The sequence below is a fragment of a genome, unplaced genomic scaffold (assembly GCF_019419815.1).
Source record: "Pyrus x bretschneideri cultivar Hongxiangsu unplaced genomic scaffold, Pyrus_bretschneideri_v1 Contig45, whole genome shotgun sequence".
In the NCBI taxonomy this organism is placed as follows: domain Eukaryota; kingdom Viridiplantae; phylum Streptophyta; class Magnoliopsida; order Rosales; family Rosaceae; genus Pyrus; species Pyrus x bretschneideri.
In genome coordinates, this window is record NW_025999779.1 from 379,385 (window position 1) to 405,241 (window position 25,857).

Sequence of the window (25,857 nt, forward strand, 5' to 3'; positions counted from 1 at the left end):
TGCCAAAGTTATAGATCCTTAGGTCTACTTGAATCAACTTGGAGAGCTTTTGATAAATGAGGCTTCTTGCAAAAATAGTAGACTCCATTTAGGAAAATGCCTTCACCAATCATCTTCTTGGTGGAGTAATCTTGAAATATCACATTTGTGGTTGAGAAGATAGCAAGGCATTTTAGGGTAGTAATAAGCTGTCTTATTGATAGTAATTGGAAAGGGAATGATGGTACATATATGGTAGTTGACTCTACGCTACTTGACATCAAATTTATCTTTGCTTTACCCATGAAAGATACATTTTTTCCATTTGCAATTGACACATGAGAAGGTTTTGACAAAGATTGAAAAGTATGCAAGTTTGAAACCTTATTTGTCATGTGGTCAGTGGTACCTGAGTCAATTATCCAACAATCATGGTCAATACTAGTTTTTAGTGTAATTAAGAAAGCTTGGATGATACCTAGAGCTTTATCACTTGGGTCATGATCATGGTCAGCAAGGAACCCAGCCAATTGTCTGAGAAGGGTAATGTGTTTCTCATCTTCAACCCTTGGATTCAGTGCATCTTTTCCATGTCTTTTGCCTTGTAGGTAAGCTGCAAATTCATTGATGAGTGACGTAGGATTTGCAGTGAAGTCAACTGCACCATGGTTGAGCAAGCTTAAGGCATGATTAGCGGTGTGGTGAGCCTTGTGGGAAGTCATCGAAGATGGGTCGAAGGTGGTCATCCTAGGGTTTTTGTTGAACTTAGGCTTTAGTTCTGGATGTAAAATCCAGCACATCTTTTTTACATGCCCTGTAGCATTGCAGTGTGTGCACTTTAAGTGTGGGTTCTTCCCTTTGTACACTTGTTGTCGGCTTTTCTATGACTAGCAACATACCCTCAAGCTTCAAGTACCTTGTGGTTTGACTCTTGGTTCATCACTCTTTTTCTTGCCTCTTCGCGTTGCACAGTGGCACATACATTTTTGAAAGATGGTAGCTCAATGCTCATTATGATATGGCTTTTGAGATCTTCATACTCAGAGTTTAAGCTTCCTAGCAACTGATAAATTTTGTCTTTTTTAGCACGATTGTGAAGGATTGTAAGGTCAGTGGTATGACGATGACATACATCTAGCTCATTCCACATGGCTTTGAGGCTGCCAAGATGTTGGACAAAAGATTTTCCCTCTTGATGGACACATGCAATGTCTATTTTTAACTGGAAAACCCTTGCATAATTATTTTGGTTTCCGTACATCTCTGTCACAGATTGCTATAAATCTTATGAGGATTCAGAGTAGCTAAATATTTCAGCTACATATTTCTCCATGGTGTTGAGTAATAGAGACATAAGCAGTTGATCTTTACACAGCCAAGCTTCGTGTGCAGAAGTGGCAACCTCAGGAACTTCAACAGCTCCATTGATAAATCCTAGCTTTCCTCTTCCTCCTAGGGCTAGGGACACAACTCTTGACCATGGAAGATAGTTGAATTCACTCAACAAGCCTGAACATAGACGCTGATTCATATTGATCTCAGTGTCGGGCAATATAGAAGGAGAAGTTTGTGATTTTTCTCCCTTAAGATTCACCGAGCTTTCTTCAGCCATGATTGGAATTCGATGATGAACAACAACGGAAAAATGGGCAGAGACAAGTTAGGAATGACACTGCTCTGATACCATGTTGAATTTTAGTTTAAGTGTTTGTGTATTTCATAACTTGCGTAAATTTACAAAAGGAGATATAAAGGAAAAGCAAAGGACTGGTTACAATCAACCATCCTTAAGCTAAACCCTAGAGACCAGGTAAACACAAAACACTTAACAACTATTCCTAATTTAAGGAATTACACCAAACACAATGCTAAGAAGTCAATCACACGTTAATCCCACAAATAAAGGGATTAAAGATCAGTAGCAAAGCAGACATTGACATAAGGAGAGTCATGATTTAACACAATCTAGGGTTTAGGGTTTTCAGCTTGATTTCAAGTTGTAACTTTCAATAGAGAATCTCCAACAGTCTAATTAAACGAGGTTTTTTCCGCTATTTTAACAAACAGAAAAAAATTTAGAAAAAGCAAGATAACAGGCTAGCTATCTTAATATTTCGAATGGTAACAAACTAGATTTAACTAGGAGGAGAGGAAATGTCAAATTTTTGCTAATCATTAAAAATTATAAAGTTGCATTGTTTGTGGCTTCAAGAGAAGAAAAACGGCTTGGGAGTTGGGGTGTTAAGCTTACGAAAAAATAATATTAAAATTATGTAACTAAAGCTAAAATAACTAGTATTGTTTGAAATGGTGGCTAGCCAAATTAACATTTGAGTTATTTGGTTAGCTATGACAACAAAATTTTAGTTAGTATTGTTAGAAATGCTTCGAGTCGTATAAAGAAGCCGCACTTGCGTACTTGTACTATTCGTTTGTTTACTCATGATGACATCTCAATTTGGACTTCAGTTTTTTGTCACACGCGCTCAATTATTCGTTTGTTTACTCATGATGGCATCTTAATTTGGACTTCAGTTTTATAACACGTGCTCAATTATTCAACTCAAGTCTCCTACTCAATTAATCAAGAGATGATAAAGTTAGTCACCAACTCTAAATATAAATAATCCCTAATTTGTCTTAAGTGGAGAGACCCATTTGACTCGCAATTTTTCTGGACCGGACGCAACCCTAAACCCTAACCTTAAGCAAAAATCCCTCGGCCATGCCTTTGCCACTTTGGCCTTTTCAATCACAAGTAGTAATATATGACTAGGAGCAACGATTCTAAAATAAGAAAAAAGTTCCCAACCATGATGATGTGTTGATACGATGTGATTAAATTTCTCATCCTGACTTATTGAATTTACATAATCCTGATCACTGTCTTAATAATTATTTAATTTTTTATCACAATTTTGCTACTAACAAACCACTAAACGACTAGCAAGTAATAATCAACTACGCGTGCAAGACATCAAATGTATAATTATATGTAACTCACGAAACGTATTTTAAGTGTTCAGCACACTTAATTGACTCAGACAAATTTTGACTAAACAACGGACTGACGGATCCAAGTATATTTTGTTTTCTTATTCAAGTGATTTTTCTCCCTTAAGATTCACCGAGCTTTCTTCAGCCATGATTGGAATTCGATGATGAACAACAACGGAAAAATGGGCAGAGACAAGTTAGGAATGACACTACTTTGATACCATGTTGAATTTTAGTTTAAGTGTTTGTGTATTTCATAACTTGTGTAAATTTACAAAAGGAGATATAAAGGAAAAGCAAAGGACTGGTTACAATCAACCATCCTTAAGCTAAACCCTAGAGACCAGGTAAACACAAAACACTTAACAACTATTCCTAATTTAAGGAATTACACCAAACACAATGCTAAGAAGTCAATCACACGTTAATCCCACAAATAAAGGGATTAAAGATCAGCAGCCAAAGCAGACATTGACATAAGGAGAGTCATGATTCAACACAATCTAGGGTTTAGGGTTTTCAGCTTGATTTCAAGTTGTAACTTTCAATAGAGAATCTCCAACAGTCTAATTAAACGAGGTTTTTTCCGCTATTTTAACAAACAAAAAAAAAAATGTAGAAAAAGCAAGCTATAACAGGCTAGCTATCTTAATATTTCGAATAGTAACAAACTAGATTTAACTAGGAGGAGAGGAAATGTCAAATTTTTGCTAATCATTAAAAATTATAAAGTTGCATTGTTTGTGGCTTCAAGAGAAGAAAAACGGCTTGGGAGTTGGGGTGTTAAGCTTACGAAAAAATAATATTAAAATATGTAACTAAAGCTAAAATAACTAGTATTGTTTGAAATGGTGGCTAACCAAATTAACATTTGAGTTATTTGGTTAGCTATGACAACAAAATTTTAGTTAGTATTGTTAGAAATGCTTCGAGTCGTATAAAGAAGCCGCACTTGCGTACTTGTACTATTCGTTTGTTTACTCATGATGACATCTCAATTTGAACTTCAGTTTTTGTCACACGCGCTCAATTATTCATTTGTTTACTCATGATGGCATCTTAATTTGGACTTCAGTTTTATAACACGTGCTCAATTATTCAACTCAAGTCTCCTACTCAATCAATCAAGAGATGATAAAGTTAGTCACCAACACTAAATATTAATAATCCCTAATTTGTCTTAAGTGGAGAGACCCCATTTGACTCGCAATTTTTCTGGACCGGACGCAACCCTAAACCCTAACCTTAAGCAAAAATCCCTCGGCCATGCCTTTGCCACTTTGGCCTTTTCAATCACAAGTAGTAATATATGACTAGGAGCAACGATTCTAAAATAAGAAAAAGTTCCCAACCATGATGATGTGTTGATGCGATGTGATTAAGTTTCTCATCCTGACTCATTGAATTTACATAACCCTGATCACTATCGTAATAATTATTTATTTTTTATCACAATTTTTCTACTCTAATGTACAATCTAACAAACGACTAAACGACTAGCAAGTAATAATCAACTACGCATGCAAGACAGCAAATGTATAATTATATATAACTCACGAAACGTATTTTAAGTGTTCAACACACTTAATTGACTCAGACAAATTTTGACTAAACAACGGACTGACGGATCCAAGTATATTTTGTTTTCTTATTCAAGTGATATTTCACTTATACCAGAAAAGAAATTTCAACTTGGTTGCGTTGCGAGAGCACGCAATTTGACACTCTTTCTTCTCTATCCAAATTGAACGACTGCCATTGGTTGATGAACGGGTTGGTACTGCCGATTAGTCCATTTATACCCTCGGGCGAACTTAATCTCCATCCATGAACTTTCCTGTGGCCTTTATGTATGGAAGATTGATGGATTATTACAAAGAAAATAATAATAATAATAATAATGAATAAACTTAATAAAGTTGGCCGGAGCAATGTGCCTCATTTTTTGAGTATAAGTCTAAATTGTCCTAGTAATTTATATGGAGTGGGATGAGTATTATGTGGATGAGCAAATTTGGGCCCAAAATTGTATTAGGTTTGCAAAGTCATAGGTGTGCAACGCATCACCCCAACCAGCTTGATAAATGATTGGTTAAGGTCTAACTGAATTTGATTTTAATAAGCTCGATCAGTTTATAATCAAGTTAGGCATTCGCAGCTTTGAGTTTACCTAGCCCAAATTGTACCCCTAACTAAAACATGAATTAGGTTCATTTGTCAAACTCTAAGCTTGCATATGACCTCCCTGAAGTATCTCCTGCATGTTGTTTTGGCCAAAGACTTCTGGAGATAGATCGTCAAGGGGCTCCTCGAATATCAACGTTCATGGTTACCTAGAAGGTGACATATCACTTGTTGTACATTCACGTATCTTCATATTAATGCATTTGATCCTAAACCTCACACTATAGGACTCTGCTATTGTTTGAGAATTTTTGAGGCGAGACCAAAGATCATATTCATCAAAACATGAGATAACCAATGATAATTCAGGTCTAAGAACTAGTTGCATCTGTAACTCAAATGTGTGGTACAATTGACAAGTGGGTAATCTTTCATTTGTACACTTCTATAGATATATAGTTGGTAACTAGTAAAACTTGCCCACGCAATGCTATGGGTTCCAAATGCAACCAGTTCTTGCAATCAATAAATATGGTTGAGAGGTTGTCAATAGTCAAAAAACATGTTGACCAGGATAGTTAAATTTTATTAGTTTACTCCAAATGACTTCAACTTCTCCAAAAGGTTTCCTTCTAGACTCTTACAAATCACTCAATAGATTTGTTAATTGGCCCTAAACTCTTAGTAACAAAATTAGCCAACTCTAATTAACAATTCATAATCCAACTGCAAAAATAACATAGTGAGTTTCAACTATGTTCAAACATCTGAATCAACAAATTCAAAGGTCTTGCATTATTACCCAAAAGGCATCCATTACATTTTAATAAAAATTTCTCCAATGAACTACAATTCACATACAATTTGAAATATCTAATTCAAACATTGAAGCACTCAAGCACCAGAGCATGACTATGATGCAGTTAATCCGTTCCTAGGATCACGTGGAAGTCTACGACTTCGATGGAAGGAGATTAACTTGCACCTTTTGGTTTTCAATAAGAAAAGTGTGTTCTTTTTATTCCGCTGGATGTGTAACAGACTCTGCCTCACGACATTGCGATTCTAATGTTGTATCCGTTAGAGGTACCTTAAGTCAATTGAGCAACCAGGGTGATATGACCGTGTGGGTGGCACCCGCGTCAATCAAAACCCTAAAGAAGGAATCGGAGTATCTAATGTCCCCGTGATCAGGTCAAGATTGTCTTGATCATCTGTGGGTGATATTGTTAACATGGCCATGAGTTTGTTGTCCTCCGACATGGCACGTTCTTCTGATTCCACGATTTTTATTTCCTCGGTCTTGATTGTCTCTATTAGCCTGCCCGCTGGCGAAGCCGCTACATAACACTTTTTTGGTACTCTGGTAATGTTTGCCTCTATGGGACTATGAACCAACGTCCTAGTACTGATGTATAACTCCCCAATACTGCATTGGGTTTCAAGTATAAGAAGTCATACTGTCTGAACACTAATTGATAGCTCTAGATACTGGACAGCGTCATGAAAGAGCTCACTCTCAGGTAAAAAAGTTTCAGTCAGCCCATGTGGGCTGTCTTAAATTGTGTTTTTAGCTTGAGTGAAAGCAGCGAGCAATTCTAGTGAGACAACTGCACTAGTCAAAAAGTATAAGAAGTAAGATATAAAGAGCATGTGTGCTACATAAATTACAAGATTGAGACATATAATACAAGATTGACAAGCAAAGCAGATGGTGACCCGGTTCAGCCTCGCTACACAAAAAGGTAAAGGGTTCAGATGAGAGTAATTGAGTGCATGTCGTCCCGGTTACTGTCTATCTAGCATAGGCAACCTTTTCCTCCCGAAAAACAACTAAGTCCAGACATCAAGACTCTCCCTCCTATATTAACTTATTTCCTTCCCCTTCGCTCTCCTGTGGGATTGTGATTAACATAACTTAGTAACTCAGTATTCAATAAAATCAAGTTTAGACAAAATGTAAATTAAAATTTACTTGTTTATTGATGTAGGAAAAACATGGGAGTCAACTATTGTTGATACAATTTAGAGTAAAGAAACAATTCAAAATCAGGCCTGCTTCAGGATGGGAAATCAATATGGCATTGGTATGCAAGCATATCTTCGGAACTTTTGGGGTTGTGCTCCTTGAGCAACGTTCTTTCAAGAAGTCACACTATTATTCTCTTATGACCATTCTTGGTGTAATAATGGGAGACTTCTAACCACTTGGACTTGTAGGTGACCTCAGGATATTGTTTGTCCAGAGTTAGGAGACTACTACAGGGAAAGCGTACATATGAGGAAGAATACAATTAAACCGTATAGAATGGAGGATCAAACTCAAAAGGGCTTATTGATCATCATGTACTCTTACATTCAATCTTCTGAGCCATATAGAATGGAGGATCATGTGAAAAACGTCGAATCGCTTCGGCGGAGAATTGACCTCAAAATGTTTCCTTACTTGTAACACTCTCCTCTGCATTCTCACGTACTGCCTTGATGATATTCTCGTTAGTATTTTCTTCAAATTGGGAATGTCACTTACCGAAACCTCGACGGAGAATGACTTCCAATTCAAAATATCGCTGAATGGGGGCACGTAATGGTCTGAGATGAGCACCGGCACGCATCCGGTGTAAATTGCCTCCACCACCCTTGGGCTTGCAACTTCATACCCACTTGGGCAAAGGCAGAACCTGCTTTGTCGCATCATGTCGTAGTACGAAGCACCCTTTGGAAGGTACTGATGGACTCTCATGTCTGGATCCTTGTTCTCCCAATGCTCTAGCAGAATAGGCCTAATAGGACCGTGAACTCCTCCAGCAAAGAAAGCGAGGTTCGAGCGTAGCCTTGGAGAAGGCCCACCAAGGAAGCCGTGAGTGTCGCCTGTTTGAAGATTGATTTCTGGAAAGGACACATCCCTTGATGGGTTGAACCCTTCTGAGGTATTGGCATTGCATAAGGCACGAATGGAGTTTTTGCGAAGATGGGGATTGGAATTTGAAGTTTCAGGCCCCTACAATCCAAGTAATCAAAATTAGAACACATTCATGAAATATGGGATTTTATTGCAATGCGATAGTAAAGGATATAAGGTGGTAAGAGAACCATACCCAATCATGGCAAGCAAGCATAAAATGGTCAGCTCCAAGGCTTCGGTTCCAGTAGGGATATTTTTCAGAGACAATATTGACATAATCTCTCACTGTTTGTCTAATTGGACTGAAGTCATGTGAGTCGCGCACATAGACAAAACGGACCAACATTGTCACGCTGAAGGGTAGAAAATAAACATGTGCTTTCTCCGGATCTTGAGTCCGAAATTGTTTATTCACCTCAATTTCATGTATAAAGTTCCCCTCCATGGAGTATATACTCTTGCAAGGGCCATTATGAAACAATGGGGGTTCACCTTCTGCATAAACAAAGACCTTGAACTTTTCTTCCATTTCCAAATAGCTCCTGCAATTTCAAATGGGAAGTGCCACTGAGATAACATGTCCAAAATAATAGCAATGATCATACCATTATATAATTTGTGCTACATCTTTAGGTAGCAAATTTATTCCATAACATGATGAAATTTTGAACCAACGAAATACCAAATTGACCTTCTGAATTGTAACTTGCAAATTGAAACTAATTCATTATAAACATTATTGAAGTAGGTACGTACCTGTGAAAGGCATTAGCATTCCAATACATTGGACCATTAGGAATGTAATCGACATCATGTGTTTGATTTCCAAATTTAGCTTCTCTTATGGCAGCTCGAGCTCTTCTAAGGCGGGCCTCCAGCCACCCTAAATTTGTATTCTTTCTTTGTCGTTTTTCCATGATAGAATCATGAGTTTCATTCCTCGAGTCGTCTCCCTTTGTCACATTCTGTAAAAATAAAAATAAAAAATAAAAAATAAAAATCAATTGTCAGATTGACTAACACGCAACTCTTACTCAAATCAATAAATAATCAACACTCTTTCAATTAAAATCTGAAGAAGAATCAAATTGTTGCTTAGATAGAGCATGTGATACATTAATAAGTTTGGAACATATACCAGTTACACACATATGGTGCATATTACCTGGGACAATATTTAATTAGGAGACACTAAACAAGTAACAATAGTAGATGCAAAAGCACACAGAGTGCAGCATAGGGATTAAGCACCTAATTAATTCTTTTCCTTTTTTTTTTTTTTTAACTATTTTAATCTCAATTACTTCATTCCCAAAAATACCAGAGGTGATGAGGAATAGGGACATTAACTGTGACAGCAAGATTTTTATTACATAATACCGACCGCAACTATATTATTTTTCCTCTATGAAAAAAACGTGTAGTAAATTTATTAAAATTTTGATGTCAAAGATTATTTTCTTAGACTTGTGGGTCAACAGATCAGCCACCCAAAAATTACAGAACAGAAAGTATGGAACAATTCTTTTACTTCAAAATAAATAAATAAAATCCAGGTTCTTTTTTTTTTTTTTATTTTTTTAATTTTTTTGTGATTTAATTTGTTAAGAGCTTAATTAATTTAACTTTCCCACCCGATAAGCATAAAAAAGATGGCAAGAACAAGCAAGCAATTAAAAATAATCCAAAAAAATTTAAAGCATGAAATATAGGAAAAGAAATTTAACATGCATGAAAAGGATGAAGGACTTACGGGTTGTTGAAGAGTTGGCAAAGCTTCTGCTTCATCTTCAATGGCGATCGGAGGCGACGAGGATTGATTTTGTACGGAGTCATCGGAGTGAGCTTCTTCTATGCTGTGCATATCGAGAACAGCCACCGTCGATCTCAACCCCAAAACGTCGTCATTCGAATCACTACTACCACCACTACTAGGACTAGTAGCAGTTAAATTTAAACTAGGAGAAGCAGAGGGGGAGATAATAACCCAATTGGAGGTGTTCGGACCCAGCACAGAAATCAACCCGAAAACCACAACCAGCGGAACCACAAACAACAGAACCGCAATCGACGAGGAGGACGACCACCATGCATGCTGATGAGTGCTGCTGGAATTACTAATCGCAGCCAGTTTTTTACTACTTGTCCCCATCATCCAGAGAGCTAGATAGACAGCTAGAGAGCTCTACCTTTCTGTTTCGTTGCTGAGAAAAGGGAGAGAGATTTTGGATGGTTTTAGAGAGAGAGAGAGAGAGGGACAGTTTAGCATTTGGCAATAGATGGTTCCGCCATCACGCCAAGCGTCCTCATATTCTTCCCTCTACTTCCGAGTTTCTCATGCAACTTTTCTCTTTTCCGATTCTGCCCCAACTTTTTTTTTTTTTTCCTTTTTTTTTTCTTTTTTGGCTGGCTAATAATATTCTTTTTTTTTTATTACCAACCACCGATAACACCCTAACTTTATTTAATTTCCAGCAATTAATTCTGCCACCTTTCGCAGCACAATTACAACACTTGCAGTTTGCTTGCCGCACCCGCGAGGCACAAAATTTACTATATCGGTGCTGATGAAGAATTCTCCGACGCTCAAGTCGTGCAGCTCTCAAAGCAGTGTGTTTATAGTGGTGTGAAATTGTTGAATGCCTTGGTTATGGTACGTAGGAAAGGTATACATATATATATATAGTGGTATGAAGGGTCCTTGTTTAATTAGGAATTGTAAACATGCTTGTTTGAAATTAGCTGTAAAATCAAGAGGAAACCTTAGCTTAGTAGGTTAATCGTTTCATACTTAACCTTTTTGGCTCTCGATCTTTCCCAAATGCAATTGGATTTGATCCGAAATTGTTAAGTTTCAAGTGATTTACATCATATAACTTTCATGTATACCCTTAACAGTTTTGAATTAGGAAGATTTATCTAATACAAGTCATTTATAAACTAACCAAACGCAAATTTAAGGATATAGAAATATTGGAAACTAGTAAACACATGGACACGGTATTATATACATACTACTCTTTATCACATGCGCATACAGGCCTATGGCAATGGACTTTTGTATTGCCTTACTTTTTTTTTTTTTAAGTTGTACTTAGAGTAAACACAAGAACACGGTATTATATGTGGTAATGGGCTTTTTATTGTCTTACCTTTTTTTTTTTTTTTTTTTTTTTTTTTGTAAGTTTTACTTATTTTAGATATTATTATTTTTAAATACGTTTTAAAAAATAATGAACTTAACCACTGATCAGTCCTATTACCTGATTTTTTTTTTTTGTAATTTTCTTTTTAAATCCTAATCAGGAAAAAGATAATTTTGGATATTATTAAAACTTTACTTATTTTTGGCCATATTTTTTATGTTTACCTACTCCAAAAAGGAATATTAGGACATAAACACGTAATAACACACGTAATACTATTTTTTGTTATGAAATGCATGTGTGTATTCATGTTTTTGGATTGTCACAAGGGAGAATAACTTATATGAAACGAGTTCACTATTATTGTGAGATCTCAATTTAATAATTTTGTTTAACAAATGATATTATTTATACTTAGGGAGTGGGGGAGTGGGCTAAGTCTAACAATAAGCTAACAATTATCTACACTTTGTTTGGTGCAAATTGTCTCTACATAATCTTGGTCATAGTATTATTGAATCGAAACGACACATGACATGCAATCTGTTTAATGTAAGTTAATTTGGTGACAAAAGTGTATTACTCTACATAATCTTGGTCATAGTATTATTGAATCGAAACGACACATGACATGCAATCTGTTTAATGTAAGTTAATTTGGTGACAAAAGCATTAATACATATGGGTTTATTTTTGGAACAATTATTGGCACTACAAAAGTCTTATTTGTACACTTCTCACAAGTGTATTTATCTTTAGATACGAAAAGTTTAACGTGCAAAATAAGTATTTTGCAATGCCAATAACTTTTTTTTTTTTTTCAATTTCCTTTTTTATTAACTATAAAACAAAATAAAAGAAAAGACCAGGGACCAACCAAGTAATTTGGCCTATAATATTGATCTTGCAAATGTGTAACAATGACCTTGACGTACTTTTGTATAGATCTGTTCGTCGGGTTGGCAATGAGAGCACGCCAAGTCAATCTGTGGTGCTGATCCTGATTCCCAAAGCCAAATTTGGCCAAAGCGCAACCGCATGGAATCGACGTAAGCTTTAACTTGTACATTAGTGAAGAACACGACACCGTTCCCTGGTTGTCGTCCCCCGTGTCTGGTTGCTAATTAATTTAGTCGGCTAAAAACCCGCATTTTCTGTTGCTTTGTTGCTACTCGTCATGTATAATGGCTAGAAGACGAAAGTGCATTCCAATGAATAAAAGCTTTTTTTTTAGTAAAAGTGTTTTTTAGTTCTAAAACACTAGTAGGAAAAACTATTTGCGCGACAAAGAAAAATCTGTTGCTCAAGGGCGTTTTGCACAACAAAAAAAATATATTCGTCGCGCAAGATTGATGTACTTTGCGCGAGGGAGAACTTTGTTGCTTAATAAAGTTTGCACAATGAAAAAAAGATGCTCGTCAGGCAAAGTTACTAAGAAAACTGCGGGTAATTTTTCTTTTTTGGTGCAAAGATAAATGCAGGACGAAACTTTTCCCGCGGCTACCTTGGTCGACAAAGGCATCATCGCGCAAAGTGCATTTAGTTTTTGGGTCAAAGCATTCAGCACTTGGTAATCAGCAGAACACTTGTGCGACAAAGGCTTCGTCGCGCAAAGTCCAGTTAGTTTTTGAGTCAAAGCATTCAATGCATATGGATCAGAGGAATCAATATTGTATTTAGTGTAGAGGTTTGTGTGACAAAGGCTTCATCTCACAAAGTGCCTAACCTTCCTATAAATATGCACTTATGCTCTCCTTATTCTTCACAATTCTCTTTGTGCTCGAATGGAGAATAAAAACCGAGAGCAGGGCATGCCCTCCGGGCCCTATGATATGAGCCAATTTGTGGAGTTTGTGTATGCGATTGATGCAGCAATGTGGACTAATTGTCCTACTGCTGAGTGGCGTTCTTGGAAATATATGATCGAGAATGCAAAGAAAGTGGTGATGGATCAATTATCAATAAGTGTGACAAAAGTTGAAAATATATAGTTTTGTTAAATTTTTTGTTATATGTTGGAATTAATTATTTGCATATATGTGTAACAATGTATCTATACTCTTGACAAAACGAACGAAGAGCTGATGAAGTTGATGGATGAGGCGTTGAAGGGGGTTTACAAGCGATGGGTTATACCATGGAGCAGAATGAAGGACTATCGAAACAGTAGTTTTAAATTTATGTTTTTGAGGACAATATTTAATTTTAAGGTTTTTAGTCGGTTATGTATTTGGACTTAATTAGGGCTTAATTCATGTTTTGTTGTTTAAATAATTGCATGGAATATTAATTCAATTTACTTAAGCTTTTAACTATTCTTAGAATAAATATTATAACTGAATATTTATTTGTAATTATGAAGTTTACGTAAATATAGATACTAAAGATCTATGCTTACGTAAACTTCATAATTACAATCCATTCATTCGTCGCACAAAATTTTTGGTGACAATAGTTTGGTCGGGCAAGGGGCGCAAAAACACGGATAACCTTACCACCATATTTTGAACCTATATGTTTTGCGCGATGAACGTTTCGTCACGCTAGGTGATAAAACCTTGCGTGACAAAGGTTTCGTCGCTCAAAGGTTGTTTAGTTTTTAAGTTAGAGCATTCAGTGCATGTGAATCAAAGGAATCAAAACCGTATTTACTACAGATGTTTGCGCAACAAAGGTTTCGTCGCGCAAAGTGCCTAACCTTCCTATATATATGCATTTCTGCTCTCCTTCTTCTTCAGAATGCGTTTTGGAAACAATTTACGAGCTTTGCAGATTATAATCAATTTGTTTTTTGATTGTTGGTGAGATGGGTGATAGTGCTGAGCGTTCTTCAAAGACAATGGATGACGAAGGTTCTGGAAAAGGTTTAAGTTGTAAATTTTGCATTTGTATATGGTTTTTATTTAGCTTCAGTATTATGAATATATATTTTGTTGATAGACAAGAAGAAAAGAGTTGCTGTACAGGTTCGACACACTTATGGTGGGAGCCGTTACCGAATCATTGCTAACGAATTAATAGGGGTTGTGAAGTCAGATATGCGTGCCAGCTTTTGGTTGAACGTTTGAGCATTGGTGCATGACAAATGTGCCACAAATTGGGATTCTTGGAAAGCCGTCCTTGAGGAGCTAAAGATGCACATGATTGATGAGTTAGCTGTATGTGTTAAGTTATTAGTTAAATAATAATTCTATTTGTTAAATTTAATATAATAGTGAGAGTTTAATTTATTAATTTTTGCATGAAAGCCTAATTGGGACATTGACAAAAGTAACCCAAATCTGATGAAGGCAATCGATAACATGTTCAAGTCTCGTTTTTGGGAGTGGAAGTTTGATAACTAACGTGCGACATAACTTTAGCGAGAATCAGAATTACCAGCAGAGGAGTAGAATAGTGTTTTTATTTTAATTTTAGTACTTATTTAATAATGAGATATGAATTATAAGTTTATTTTATTTTATTATGAACGGTTTACTTAAACATGTACTTAATGTTCATTTTGAATAAAATTAATGCATTTTAATAAATATTTATATTACTTGATTATGCACAAATTGTTTAATGAAATAAGTTCTTGATTTATTAAGTATTTATGTGGTTTGAAAAAATAAATGAAGACCGAATGGAAAAATTTTAATTTTTTTTTTTAAACAGAATTATTATTTTAAAAAAAAAAAAAAAGGTAATGCGCAACGAACTATTAGTTGTCGTGCAAAGTGTTATAAAAAAACGCGGCAAATCGTGGTTGGATGGCGCCAAAAGTGGAAGTAGCATGTTTTGCTCAACAGTGCTTTCGTCGCGCAAAAGTCTTCTAACTTTACTAAATTTAACTAGAATACAGGAAGGCAAAAGTTGCAAAACAATTGCAGCAATTGCCTTCTTTCTGGAATTTCCAGCAACCTTGAATACTGAGTTGCCGTTAATCTCGGAGGTATATTTTCTTAACTAACTTATTTAATTTCCAATCATTTAAATTATGTTGTATGTAATTTATAATTGTTGTGAGTTTATGTATTTGTATGCAAACATTTTTGTATGGATGTACTGAGTTTAGTTTCTCGTTTGAGAATTACTTGGATTTCCCAAATGGATGTGAAAGCATGACTGCGGTCCAATTAATTCTTGACTTGTCCCAAAATTTTGGACAATTTGAGAATGCACAATTACATGTTGTATTTTGCAGTTCACGCATTAGAGTTTGAATGTGGGAATTTTGGTAGCATCTCTTTGCGTTCTTCGGGTGCATCGTAGTTTTTTGTATCTACGTTGTGCACTTGAAGAACTGCAGGGAGATGCTGCTGAGGTTTTCCCATGATCGAACTCTATTATGTTGGAACCGTAAATTACAACAAGTAACTGTGCATTCTCGAATGAGATAGGACTCATATCGGAGGCATAAGGTGACATGTCATAATTCAAGTTGTTGTAACCCATGTAAAATTTTTATGCTTGTAGGTGATATGGACAAACAGTGGATACATAATCTAAAACAGATGTGCTAATGATTACTTGGATGGAATAAATCAATTCATTGATTTTGCAATTGCAAACAACCGGGGTTTAACTCAAATTCGGTGTCAGTGTAGAAAGTGTAACAACTCAACGATTGAATATTTTGAAACAGTTCAATACCATTTAGTTAGAAATGGGATGATGGAGACCTATACTACGTTGAATGATCATGGAGAATAAATGGAATATGCTTCATCCTCACACAGTACCCGAGCAGTGGAGACAGTTGAATCTGTTGTGGACCAAAATGAACAAATTATGGACATTATCAATGATGCTTTTCCAAACGCTAGATCAAATACAAATTATGGATAGTTAAGCATTTGAAAAATATGATAAACCATTAAAAAATGCCAAGCAAGAATTATACCCCGATTGTGAAGGATTTTCGATGCTCACGGCCATTGTTGAGTTAATGCATGGCAAAATAAAGTTTCGTATGTCAAACCAGTGTTTTGATTACTTTTTGGGGGCTTTCAAGAAGATGTTTCCAAAGGACAATTGTCTGCCTAAAGATCATAAAGTGCAAAGAAAGTCCTGAGTGGCCTTGGATTGGGATATGAAAAAATTCACGCATGTAAAAATAATTGCATTTTATTCTACAAAGAGAATGAAGCGTTGGATAAATGTCTTGTATGTACTGAGTCACGGTTTAAAATGACCTCTCATAATATAACAACGAAGATTCCGCAAAAAGTAATGTGTTATCTCTCATTAAAGCCCAGGTTGCAGCAATTATATATGTTGGCGCACACTGCAAGCGACATGAGGTGGCATAAGGCCAGGTGAGTGGATGACAATGTTATGAGACATCCTGCAAACAGTGTTTTAAAAATCGGCCTAGGCGGCCATCTAGGTGCTGGGCGGCGAAGCTCTGATCCAATTTAGACCAAAAAATTCAGTTAGGCGGGGAGGACATAGGCAGCAGTCTAAGTGGTTTGAATCTTGCTGCAAATCCCAAACTTGCTGTAATTTTCGCAAAGGATCTACAACTTCCAATCTCATACGTAGCAGCAAGGCCTTGAAAAATTTATGTAGCTCGTCTCTGCGAAGATGAGGGAAGAGAGAGTACAAAGAGAGAAAGAGTGTGTGTGTGTGTGTGAAGAGAGAGAGAGACTGCTGGTGAATTTTTGCAGTTCGTCTCTGTGAAGATGAGGGAAGAGAGAGTGCTGCCGATGAATTTCTGCAGCTCGTCTGTGAAGATGAGGGAAAAGAAAGTGCGAAGACAGAGAAAAAGACTTGAACATTTCATTATGTGGTCGTGCAAGTTGAAGACTCAGATCTCAAATCAAGGTCAAAAGCTGATGGTTTTAATAATGAAAACCACCCATTATGTGGATTTTTTATATTTTTAAAAGTTTGGGATATATTTTATATATATAATATATGTTATATAAATTATAAATTATTTAGATAATATTTTGTTTTTCTTTTCCTAGGCAAGCATATTATATATGTACATAAAACATTCACATATGTATGTTCTTCTATAAGAAATAACATATTAGTCAAATAATTATTTACATTTGATATAGTAAATTTAATTAATTCATAAAATATATAAGAAATTTACCGAAATCTGCCTAGGCCACCTAGGCGCCTGCCTAAACCCCGCCTAGGCGCCTAGGAGCTAGGCACCAGCTCGCCGCTCGACTAGCGCCTAGCGTTTTTTAGAACCTTGCGTGCAGATGGAGAGTTCTGGAAAGAGTTTGATCGGCTATACCCCGATTTTGCACGTGAGCCCCGGAACGGTAGATTAGGACTTGCAGTAGACGAGTTTAATCCATTCGGGGTTCTAAACCAAAATCACAACACGTGGCCAATCTTTGCAATTGCATATAATTTGTCGCTTTGGAAGTGCATGAAAAAAGAACATATGATCATGACATTGTTGATAACGGAAGATCCTAGCACATCTATTGATGTTTATTTACAATCGTTGGTCAATGAACTAAAAGAATTATGAGAAAATGGTGTTCCCATGTACGATAAATCTACCTGGAAGATGTTCACTTTGAGAGCAATCATGATGTGGATTATAAACGATTTTCCTGCATACGCTATGATGTCTGGGTGAAGCACTAAGGAATAATACGCATGCCCAGTTTGCAAAGAGAACACAACGTCTAGTTGGCATGCAGGAAAAGTTTGTTACCTAGGGCATCGTAGATGGTTGCCGTGGGACCATGAGTGGCGTCAGAATGAGACAACCTTCTTCAATGGCACGGAGTTTAGGCCAAGACCTAGAGAATGGTTCGGAGATGAAATTTTGGCTTAGGTGAATCATTTGGATTTTGCTCCGTTGGGCAAACGTGGATAGAGGCAAATTTTTAGGCCTCAAGAGTCATGATTGTCATGTGATACTTCAACACCTTCTCCCAATGGGAATTCAACACCTCTTGCTCGAAGATGTGGTGAAGCCTATAATGTTGTTGGCGAGATATTTTTCTCAATTAACTGCAAGATCCTTGCATAAGTCTGATGTTAAACAGTTGTGTGACAATATTATTAAAGTGTTATGCAAGTTTGAACAAATATTTCCTCCAACTTTCTTCACAAGCATGATCCACGTCATAATTCACTTGCCGGATGAAGCACTTCTAGCGGGACTCGTCAACTATTGATGGATGTATCCGATAGAAAGGTAGACAATCGCCATAATTCCTTTAGTTCATGATGTATGTACGTACGATTTGACTAATTTGACACATTATTTTTTTTTTATTGATGCAGACTACTGGGTGAATTAAAAAAGAGTGTATAGAACAGGGCAAAGCCCGAAGGATCAATCGTGGAGGCATGGGTCGCATTTGAGTCATTTAACAAAATGGACATGGAGGTAGCATATTGCTTTGTACTTAACAATTGTGATGAGACAATTACCTACCTAAATGAGCATAAAGAGTTGATGAAGCAGGAACATCTTGCACATTTATATGCCAAGAAACACCGTGAATTGTTTCCTCGTTGGTTTCATGAAAATGTAAGTTGTTCGTGTTTTGGTTATTTGCATAATTTTAAATGGTAAACTAACATGTCAACTTTTTGTCATTAATTTAGGTGAAGAAATTGAAGGACATGAATTTGCCCGCTTACACTGAAGAATTGTACAACTTGGCGATTGGGCCCCTAAGCGCAGAATTGTACTCCAGTTGTCATGTAAATGGCATCAAGTTTTTGGCAGTTGATCGCGATGACAAGTTATGTGCAATTGCTTCACAAAGACCGTTGTCAAGTTATCCTGTTTAAGTGTCACTGATTTGATACAAACCCACGTAGGGTTGGAGGTGTTAAGCGAGACGATGGTTTGTTATCGGTCAACACTAACAGATGTTGGTATAACGACAACCCCTACATTTTGGCAACGATGGCCGAACAAATTTTCTATATAGATGATCCTAAGGGCAGGAGAGGATGGAAAGTAGTTTAGAAGATTGAGCATAGAGGGCTGTATGATATTCCGGACCAAGATCCTGCTGACGATGATGATTATGGTGACGTTGCTGACCAACAATTGAAGACTTAAATGGAACTCGGTGTAGATACACTGCGGGATATGATTATTGTACAAGAACCGTATCAGGTAGCCGGAGGTCCTGAAATCAAAATACTGATCGACTCCATTATGATTGATCTCGGGGATCTAACACGATACAATTCACCCGAGCACGCAAACAATGATGTTGACGTGCCTAAAGACGAGGAGGAATGAGAGTCTAAATCTGACGAAAGCGATGATATTTATTCTAGTTCAGATGAGGATTAATGAAAACTTGTGATGTAAATGTAATGATATTTATTGAATGGTATTTATTTTTTATACAAACAAAAGTTTCCTTTAAAATTTGTAAAAAATTAATTAAACAAAAAAAAAATTTATTTATTTAAACCAAAACATAAATTAAATTTACAAATATGCGCGACGACGGTATAGAAATGTTTGTCGTGCAAAAATTTAAAAATTCGTTTTGTTATTATTTAAAAATTGGTCGCACGATGAAAATTTGAACACCCTCATTGGGCAAACATGTAAAAATTTGATTTTTTTGCGAAAATTGGGCGTGTTTTTATTTTAGCGCCTTCACTCTGTCTCTCTCTATCTCAAACTCACTCTATCTTTCTCATTCTATGCATGTGAAAACCCCAATCTTAGACTCACTCTATCTCTTTCTCGATTCTGTATGAACTCACTCTTTTCTCTCTCTCTCTTTCTCTTGATTCTCTCCAACTCTCGCTTTCATCACTCACTATCTCAGTCTCTCCCTCTCTCATTCTCTCACACTTTCTCTATTTCTCTGTTTCTCTGTCACTCTCCCTCTCGCATCCGCCACACTTCGACGCCACACCGTCTCCCCGCCGCCACAACATTACTAAGTAAGCACCCAGTATCCCTTAATTCACTCTCCCTTAATTCAATTATTTATTAGTGCAATTTTCTCATTTTTTTGTTGAATTATTTTAATTACAATATTTAGGGATTTAGGTTTTGAATTGGGAATCCTGGGTTGAGCATTAGGGTTCGAATTGGGAATCTTGGGTTAGCGTTTTTGAATTGAGATGAGATTTGGACCTTCCTTTCTTTTGGAAACGGAATGGAACTCTTGCTCTCGATAGGGCAAGCATTCACATTATGAGAACCTTGTAACTTACCCGAGAAAGGGGATCAAAACTTGACTTATTTCTTCACTCATAGACATTACTGGTTTTAGTACAATGGTTACAACCTGAAACTAATACTTTTGTTTCTGATTGCTTAGGAGAACACAACAATATTTCCCTATCCCTTGTGATTCAAGGATCGAAGATATATATCATTCAGATTTTTGTTAATTTGGTGAGATATATCATTCAAACTTTTAAATGGCATTCATGTCATTCTTAGAATAAATAGAGAGAAATCGAAGTATCATTATGAATTAAAACTTATCAATTTCCGCTCTTAATATAGGCATTAGTGTGGTCAGCTTTCTGCTATTTTAGATGATAGTGTCCTCTCAAACAAATGACTTGGTATAATTTACATCATAAAACGGCAGGGCATAAAGGCTAGTATATAATTTTGGATAGAGATTTGTTTGGCTTCCAAATTGTTTAATCTTTCCTTTGTTTCCAAATTTGCGTTTGTGAGGTTTCAAACGTGTAACAAGTGTCCAAACTCTGTAATCTAGTAAACTTAACAAACCAAATTATAAGGATACAAAATTGGCCCAATATGTTCCTGTTAAAAGCTATTTCATGATGAAACAGTTGAGAATACGTTAGTGCGCGCAGTAAAGAAAAACGCATAATAGTCACCGTGGAAAGTTAGCAATTCATCTTAAGACTTGCCTTCTCTGATAGGTTTCAACTGGTTCTATCAACTCTGAATCCTCTTGGTTTCCTTTGTGATAATTTGATGACCTCATAAGTTCAAGGAAAAAGATAATTGTCGTGTTCTTGAAATGGTACTAGGCCGAGCTTTCAAGTCCCATATGTTAGATTCTATGCAGTGTCTTGTTAATTTGGTTGAACTTAAACTTACCTTTGCCATTGGTGATGCTAATTTTAGCAAATGTGCGAATCATTTATGTTTCATTTTTCCCACTATCTAGGAGATCATACACAATAAGGGGAGATATATCTTAGCAATATTTCCCTACCCCTTTCCCAGTGTCTTGTTAATTTGTTGAGATACCATTCAAGTTTTTGTTGTATTGGAAATGTAAGATCATTGGATGCACCTATGTCACACATTCTAGCCTCATTCACATTTGCATTACACATGTTAGGGATGCAACTGCTCTACCTATCATGGTACTAGTTGATGTTAGTTTGTTCAAGTTTTGTAAATGTCTTCCATTCATAATTTGTACAAGTTTTGTAAATGTCTTCCATTCATAATTTGTACAAGTTTTGTAACTTAGGAATGTATTTGGAACTTTGTTTACGATTTTATTTATTTATTTTCTATTTGATTGTTAAGACCTTCTAGGGTTTTATTTTGTATTATGCACGTATAAATTCAATTCTGTGGTGTTGGAATTGTTACCTTTTGAATTTTTTTCATTACAAACGTGAGTTTTCTCTCAATTATTCTTAGTGGATTCTAGGGTTTGGTAATGGATTCTACCTTGAGGTTATCATTTGATTTCCCTCCAATATATTTGTTGCATCATATATGTCATTGTAGATGGGTCAATTTCTTTGTTTGTTTTTATGAATAAACGTGTTCCTTGCAATACTATTTTTTTATTCCTATCTCATGTTTTCATTCACCTTATATATGTGAAATGAAATGCATATAAGAAGATTATCTCTAAACAAATTCATGATTACTTTTTTGTTTTTCGAACTTTGTCTACAACTACTGAACAAAACTTTATTCATATGTGGAGATGTGGGCTGTCCGCCTCTCCCTTTGTCTAAGTCATGAATATGATACATAAGTACACGCACACACACACACACACACACACACACATTCATCTTACCTTCAGCCAGAATAAGTATATATTTGCCTTCTTCCATCATTCATCGATTCCTTGCAAGTTGCATTGTCTTGCAAACTATTTTATCCTTTTAACTTTTCTTTTTCATGTTTGTCATATAGGTTTGCATAAGGCATGTAAATAGGTTATACATATAGGCATGTGGGATACTATAGATGTTCTTATTGTGTATAAATATATATTTGACGCTTGTGTGGGTAATTTGATAATTCGATTCCTTCTTTCATGGTATTAATGAAATTAAAGATATATCTTATTTTGCTTAGGATATTTTTTAGTATATCCAAACCAGAGTAAAGTAATGGAATGTTATTAATTATTTTTGTAGATGTCGAACTTAATTTCAAATTGCCAGGCAGCTAGTAAGGTCAGATAGCTTCTCCAGCAGCTAGTGCTATTGCCACCTCCCCACCTGATATAGGCACGACGAGTGTCCCTCCGGTCACGCCTTTGGGACCATCGGTGTTTACTGCTCTAGTGTCATCGACTTCTTTGGTGACGTATCCTGCACTAAGCGTCCGATAGACACATTGATAGCCCCATTATTTTGAGGAGGCTGACTAGTCTGGTAAGGTTTCCTCTGTCCATGTAAAGGGGTCCCAAACAGGTAATGCATCTTTCTCATATTATAATTGAAATTTTGAACTTTTTTGAGTTGTTGTGAAAATCAAACTTCTAGATTATTTGGTTTTTCAGGTAGGTTCATAAAAAGTCATTAGTTACAACATACTGTCAAGGAGGATACCGAAATATGTTGGTGGATGACAAAAGAAGATCCTAAATCTTCTTTAGGAAAAGTTGGTTGATAAATTCTTTGGTTACACTCTTAAAAAGTTTCTTATGCTTTTATTTTCTCATTAGTGAAAATCTTTAGTACATTTTTCAAGTTACGAATATGGTGGGTTAAAATTACAAAGAGGCGAGACTACTCACATCGATATTGTTCTCAACTTACATAATTACATGTACAATCCAATGTGTGTAGTTTCTTCACAGATTCATGCCCAATTGTGCAATTAGAAGTGAAAACACTTGATACAAGTTGTAAATTTTGTTTCGAAGTCCCCAATTGGTATAAACTATTTGAATTGTTGGGTGGATGTGTTGTTGTTGTTATATTGTCTACATGTTTTAGGAAATGTTATAGTTTTAGGGGAGGTTCTGCCAAAATTTTGATAGAAAATAGAATTCGTCTAATGTTTACTTTGTTTATTTGGTAGTTTAAAAAAACAGGGCCCTATGCAGACTTCTGAAGACTTCATAGACCATTCGCACTACGACCGAGGAGATCACCATTACGTGGGGTCCTTGACATTGTGCGGCTGCAACAAAGGAGCAACATAGTGCGTTGGCCAGCGACATTGGCTCGGTTATTAGGAATAATTGCCCTCTTCTATGAGAGTCCTGGAAAGTTGTCCCATCTGAAGTCAAGGAAGTCATTCTTCATGAATTATCGGTAAGTATTTTCAACCTTAAGTACTAAAGTTTTATTAAAGTATACAAATTATTATAAATTTTAACTACTATTTATTTGTTGAGTTTTGCAGCATCATTATGAGGTCACGAACCTCGATGCCAATCAAAACCAGTACATCGACAACCTTTGCGCTGGTAGGTTTACTCAATGGAGGAGCAACCTCCACAAGCATTATGAGAAATTTGACGGTCCGGAGGTCGCTCTAGTAGTTGGGTGCCCTATAAAGTTGGTGGACCAGGATGACTGTCAGTGGCTCTACGACCATTTTCAAGACGAAAAATACCTCGTAAGTATAATATATATATTTCAATAATATTTAATCAAAATTTTTATATTTTTAAATAATATGTTAATTTTCTCATTACTTTATTATAAATATCTAAGCTAATCGTTTTTTTTTTTTAATTCAACAGAAAAAGGTGAAGGCAAACTCGATCAATCGGTTGAAGAAGAAACCTCTTCATTGCTCCGGCTCACGACGCTTCTCTTATAGGTTGGAGGAGCGATGTAAGGTAACCGTACATTTATTTTAAGTTTTCATTCTTTTTACTCTCTATTACACAGTTGCTTATCTATGTGATAATAATTTTTTTTCAGGGTGGTCAAAGTTTCCTGAGATTGACATGTTCAATGAGGTGTACGTTCGGCCTAGGGATGAGCTGACAGAGCAGCTTCATGTAAGTTATTCCAATTTTTTAATATTCAATTTGTATTAATATTAATTACATGTAGATTAAAACTAATTTGTTTATTTGATTTTTCTAGTCCACCATGGTGGAGAAGGCCACACCATTTCGAATGAGGTGGCTTCCCAGCTTCCCCCAGAGACCCCAATCAAGGAGGTGTTTCTCCCTGAGGATGTTAGTTTTCAATTCATGATGGACGTAGGCATAGGAATGTTCACCAAGGGCTTGGGAAAGCCCGCCTTTGGGACCCGTCTGCCTCATCCTTTAGGCAGAGAACAGAAGAGGTCAAATCACTGACGTTTGAAGTGGCGGACCTAAAGGAGCATATTGCAGCCCAGCAATTTTAGCTTGCGGCCCAAAGCAGTTTGATGAACTAAATTCGTCTCGCCCTTCAAATCTCTAGCATTCGGTTCCCCGACGTTGAACCACTTCCAGCAACGGCCTCCCAACCCCCGTCGCAGCAGCTATGACCTCCCAGCCCCTTGTGATGCGAGAATTACTTGACACTCAAATTAAACCCTCGTTTGACAATTGTAGTAGAATGGATAAGTGAGGGATCGTTCTAGACCGGGGATTAGGAGGGCTTGCTAAAACCTTCTAAATTGACTTAAAAACATAAAAACTAAATTAAAACAGATTTAAGACACTTGGGAACAAGGAAATAAAAAAAAGGGGGTTTTAGTTTTGACGAAGTTGAAATAAACAAACAAAATGCAAAAATGGACAGATTGTAAACAAGTGTTGTGAAACAAGATGGTTGTGAATTAGCTAGAGGTTCTTTCTCCACACATGATATTTATGCATATGAATCAATTTCCAGTTATTCCTTCATTGAATTATGAACGACAATGCCCCAAATTAACCGTGACATCACTAGTTAACCCTCAGATTTTCCTTATATTATTGGATTGGATGGCATCATTCGACAATCCAAAACATTCTCAAAAGTTCCCTACATGTCATCATAATAGAGATACAATCGAAGATCATTAAGAATAATGAAAACCATAAGCATTGACAAAGCATTTGCAACTATGACATCATGTTACTCATGCTAAGAATTAAACTTAACGCGATCGTGACAAGCGACCTTCACTACTTTCAAGTATAAGTTAGTAACGATTATGTGAAACCTTCTTAAACTTTAGCCACATATTCATGCATGCTAATTAAGTGTCGACCCTCAATCAACAAACACAAATAAGTTAATCATCAAATAGTTAAGCCAATTGCATTCACGAATCAAGAGTTCATAACCGGAATTCATTAATTCATATCACATAAATAATCATGGTATTGAAATCACCCCTAGCCAAAAAGGGTTTAGTTCCTCATATTTACAAAACAAAGAGAATTGAAATTAAACATTGAAATCAAAGAAACGCCTAAACATTCCAACAACTCAAGCTTGAATTGTATGAACGTTTAGGCCCTCTTATCTTCCTCTTCGTTGTGGCACAAGGTCTAAGGAGATGTTTAGGGCTTTAAGTGTATGTGGAATGGAGTGGGGAATGGTTGGAGAGGGATGGAAATGGAAGAG

General features: G+C 36.2%; 1 protein-coding gene across 3 annotated transcripts; it reads right to left on the reverse strand.

Moving 5' to 3' along the window:
• Positions 1-7,063: 7,063 nt before the first annotated feature.
• Positions 7,064-10,646, reverse strand: LOC103933042 (probable glycosyltransferase At5g03795). Of its 3 annotated transcripts, none has more exons than XM_048567531.1 (5): positions 9,759-10,646; positions 8,762-8,970; positions 8,199-8,547; positions 7,457-8,101; positions 7,064-7,356 (listed from the first exon to the last, which is right to left on the reverse strand). In XM_048567531.1, the coding sequence occupies exons 1-5, from the start codon at positions 10,158-10,160 to the stop codon at positions 7,327-7,329; spliced, it is 1,635 nt and encodes a 544-aa protein (XP_048423488.1). In that variant the 5' UTR covers positions 10,161-10,646; the 3' UTR covers positions 7,064-7,326. The 3 variants fall into 3 exon arrangements, with proteins under 3 accessions (XP_048423488.1, XP_048423489.1, XP_009340969.2); XM_048567532.1 differs by having other exon boundaries at positions 7,064-7,359; XM_009342694.3 differs by having other exon boundaries at positions 7,341-8,101.
• Between the last annotated feature and the right edge of the window lie 15,211 nt (positions 10,647-25,857).

Bases quoted from the DNA above. Each gene is read 5' to 3' on its own strand.
- LOC103933042 (XM_048567531.1), bottom strand. From the start codon at position 10,160: ATGATGGGGACAAGTAGTAAAAAACTGGCTGCGATTAGTAATTCCAGC. The intron at 8,971-9,758 runs GTAAGTCCTTCA...TTATTTTTACAG, and splicing joins TGCCAACTCTTCAACAACCC to AATGTGACAAAGGGAGACGA. The intron at 8,548-8,761 runs GTACGTACCTAC...TTGAAATTGCAG, and splicing joins AATGCTAATGCCTTTCACAG to GAGCTATTTGGAAATGGAAG.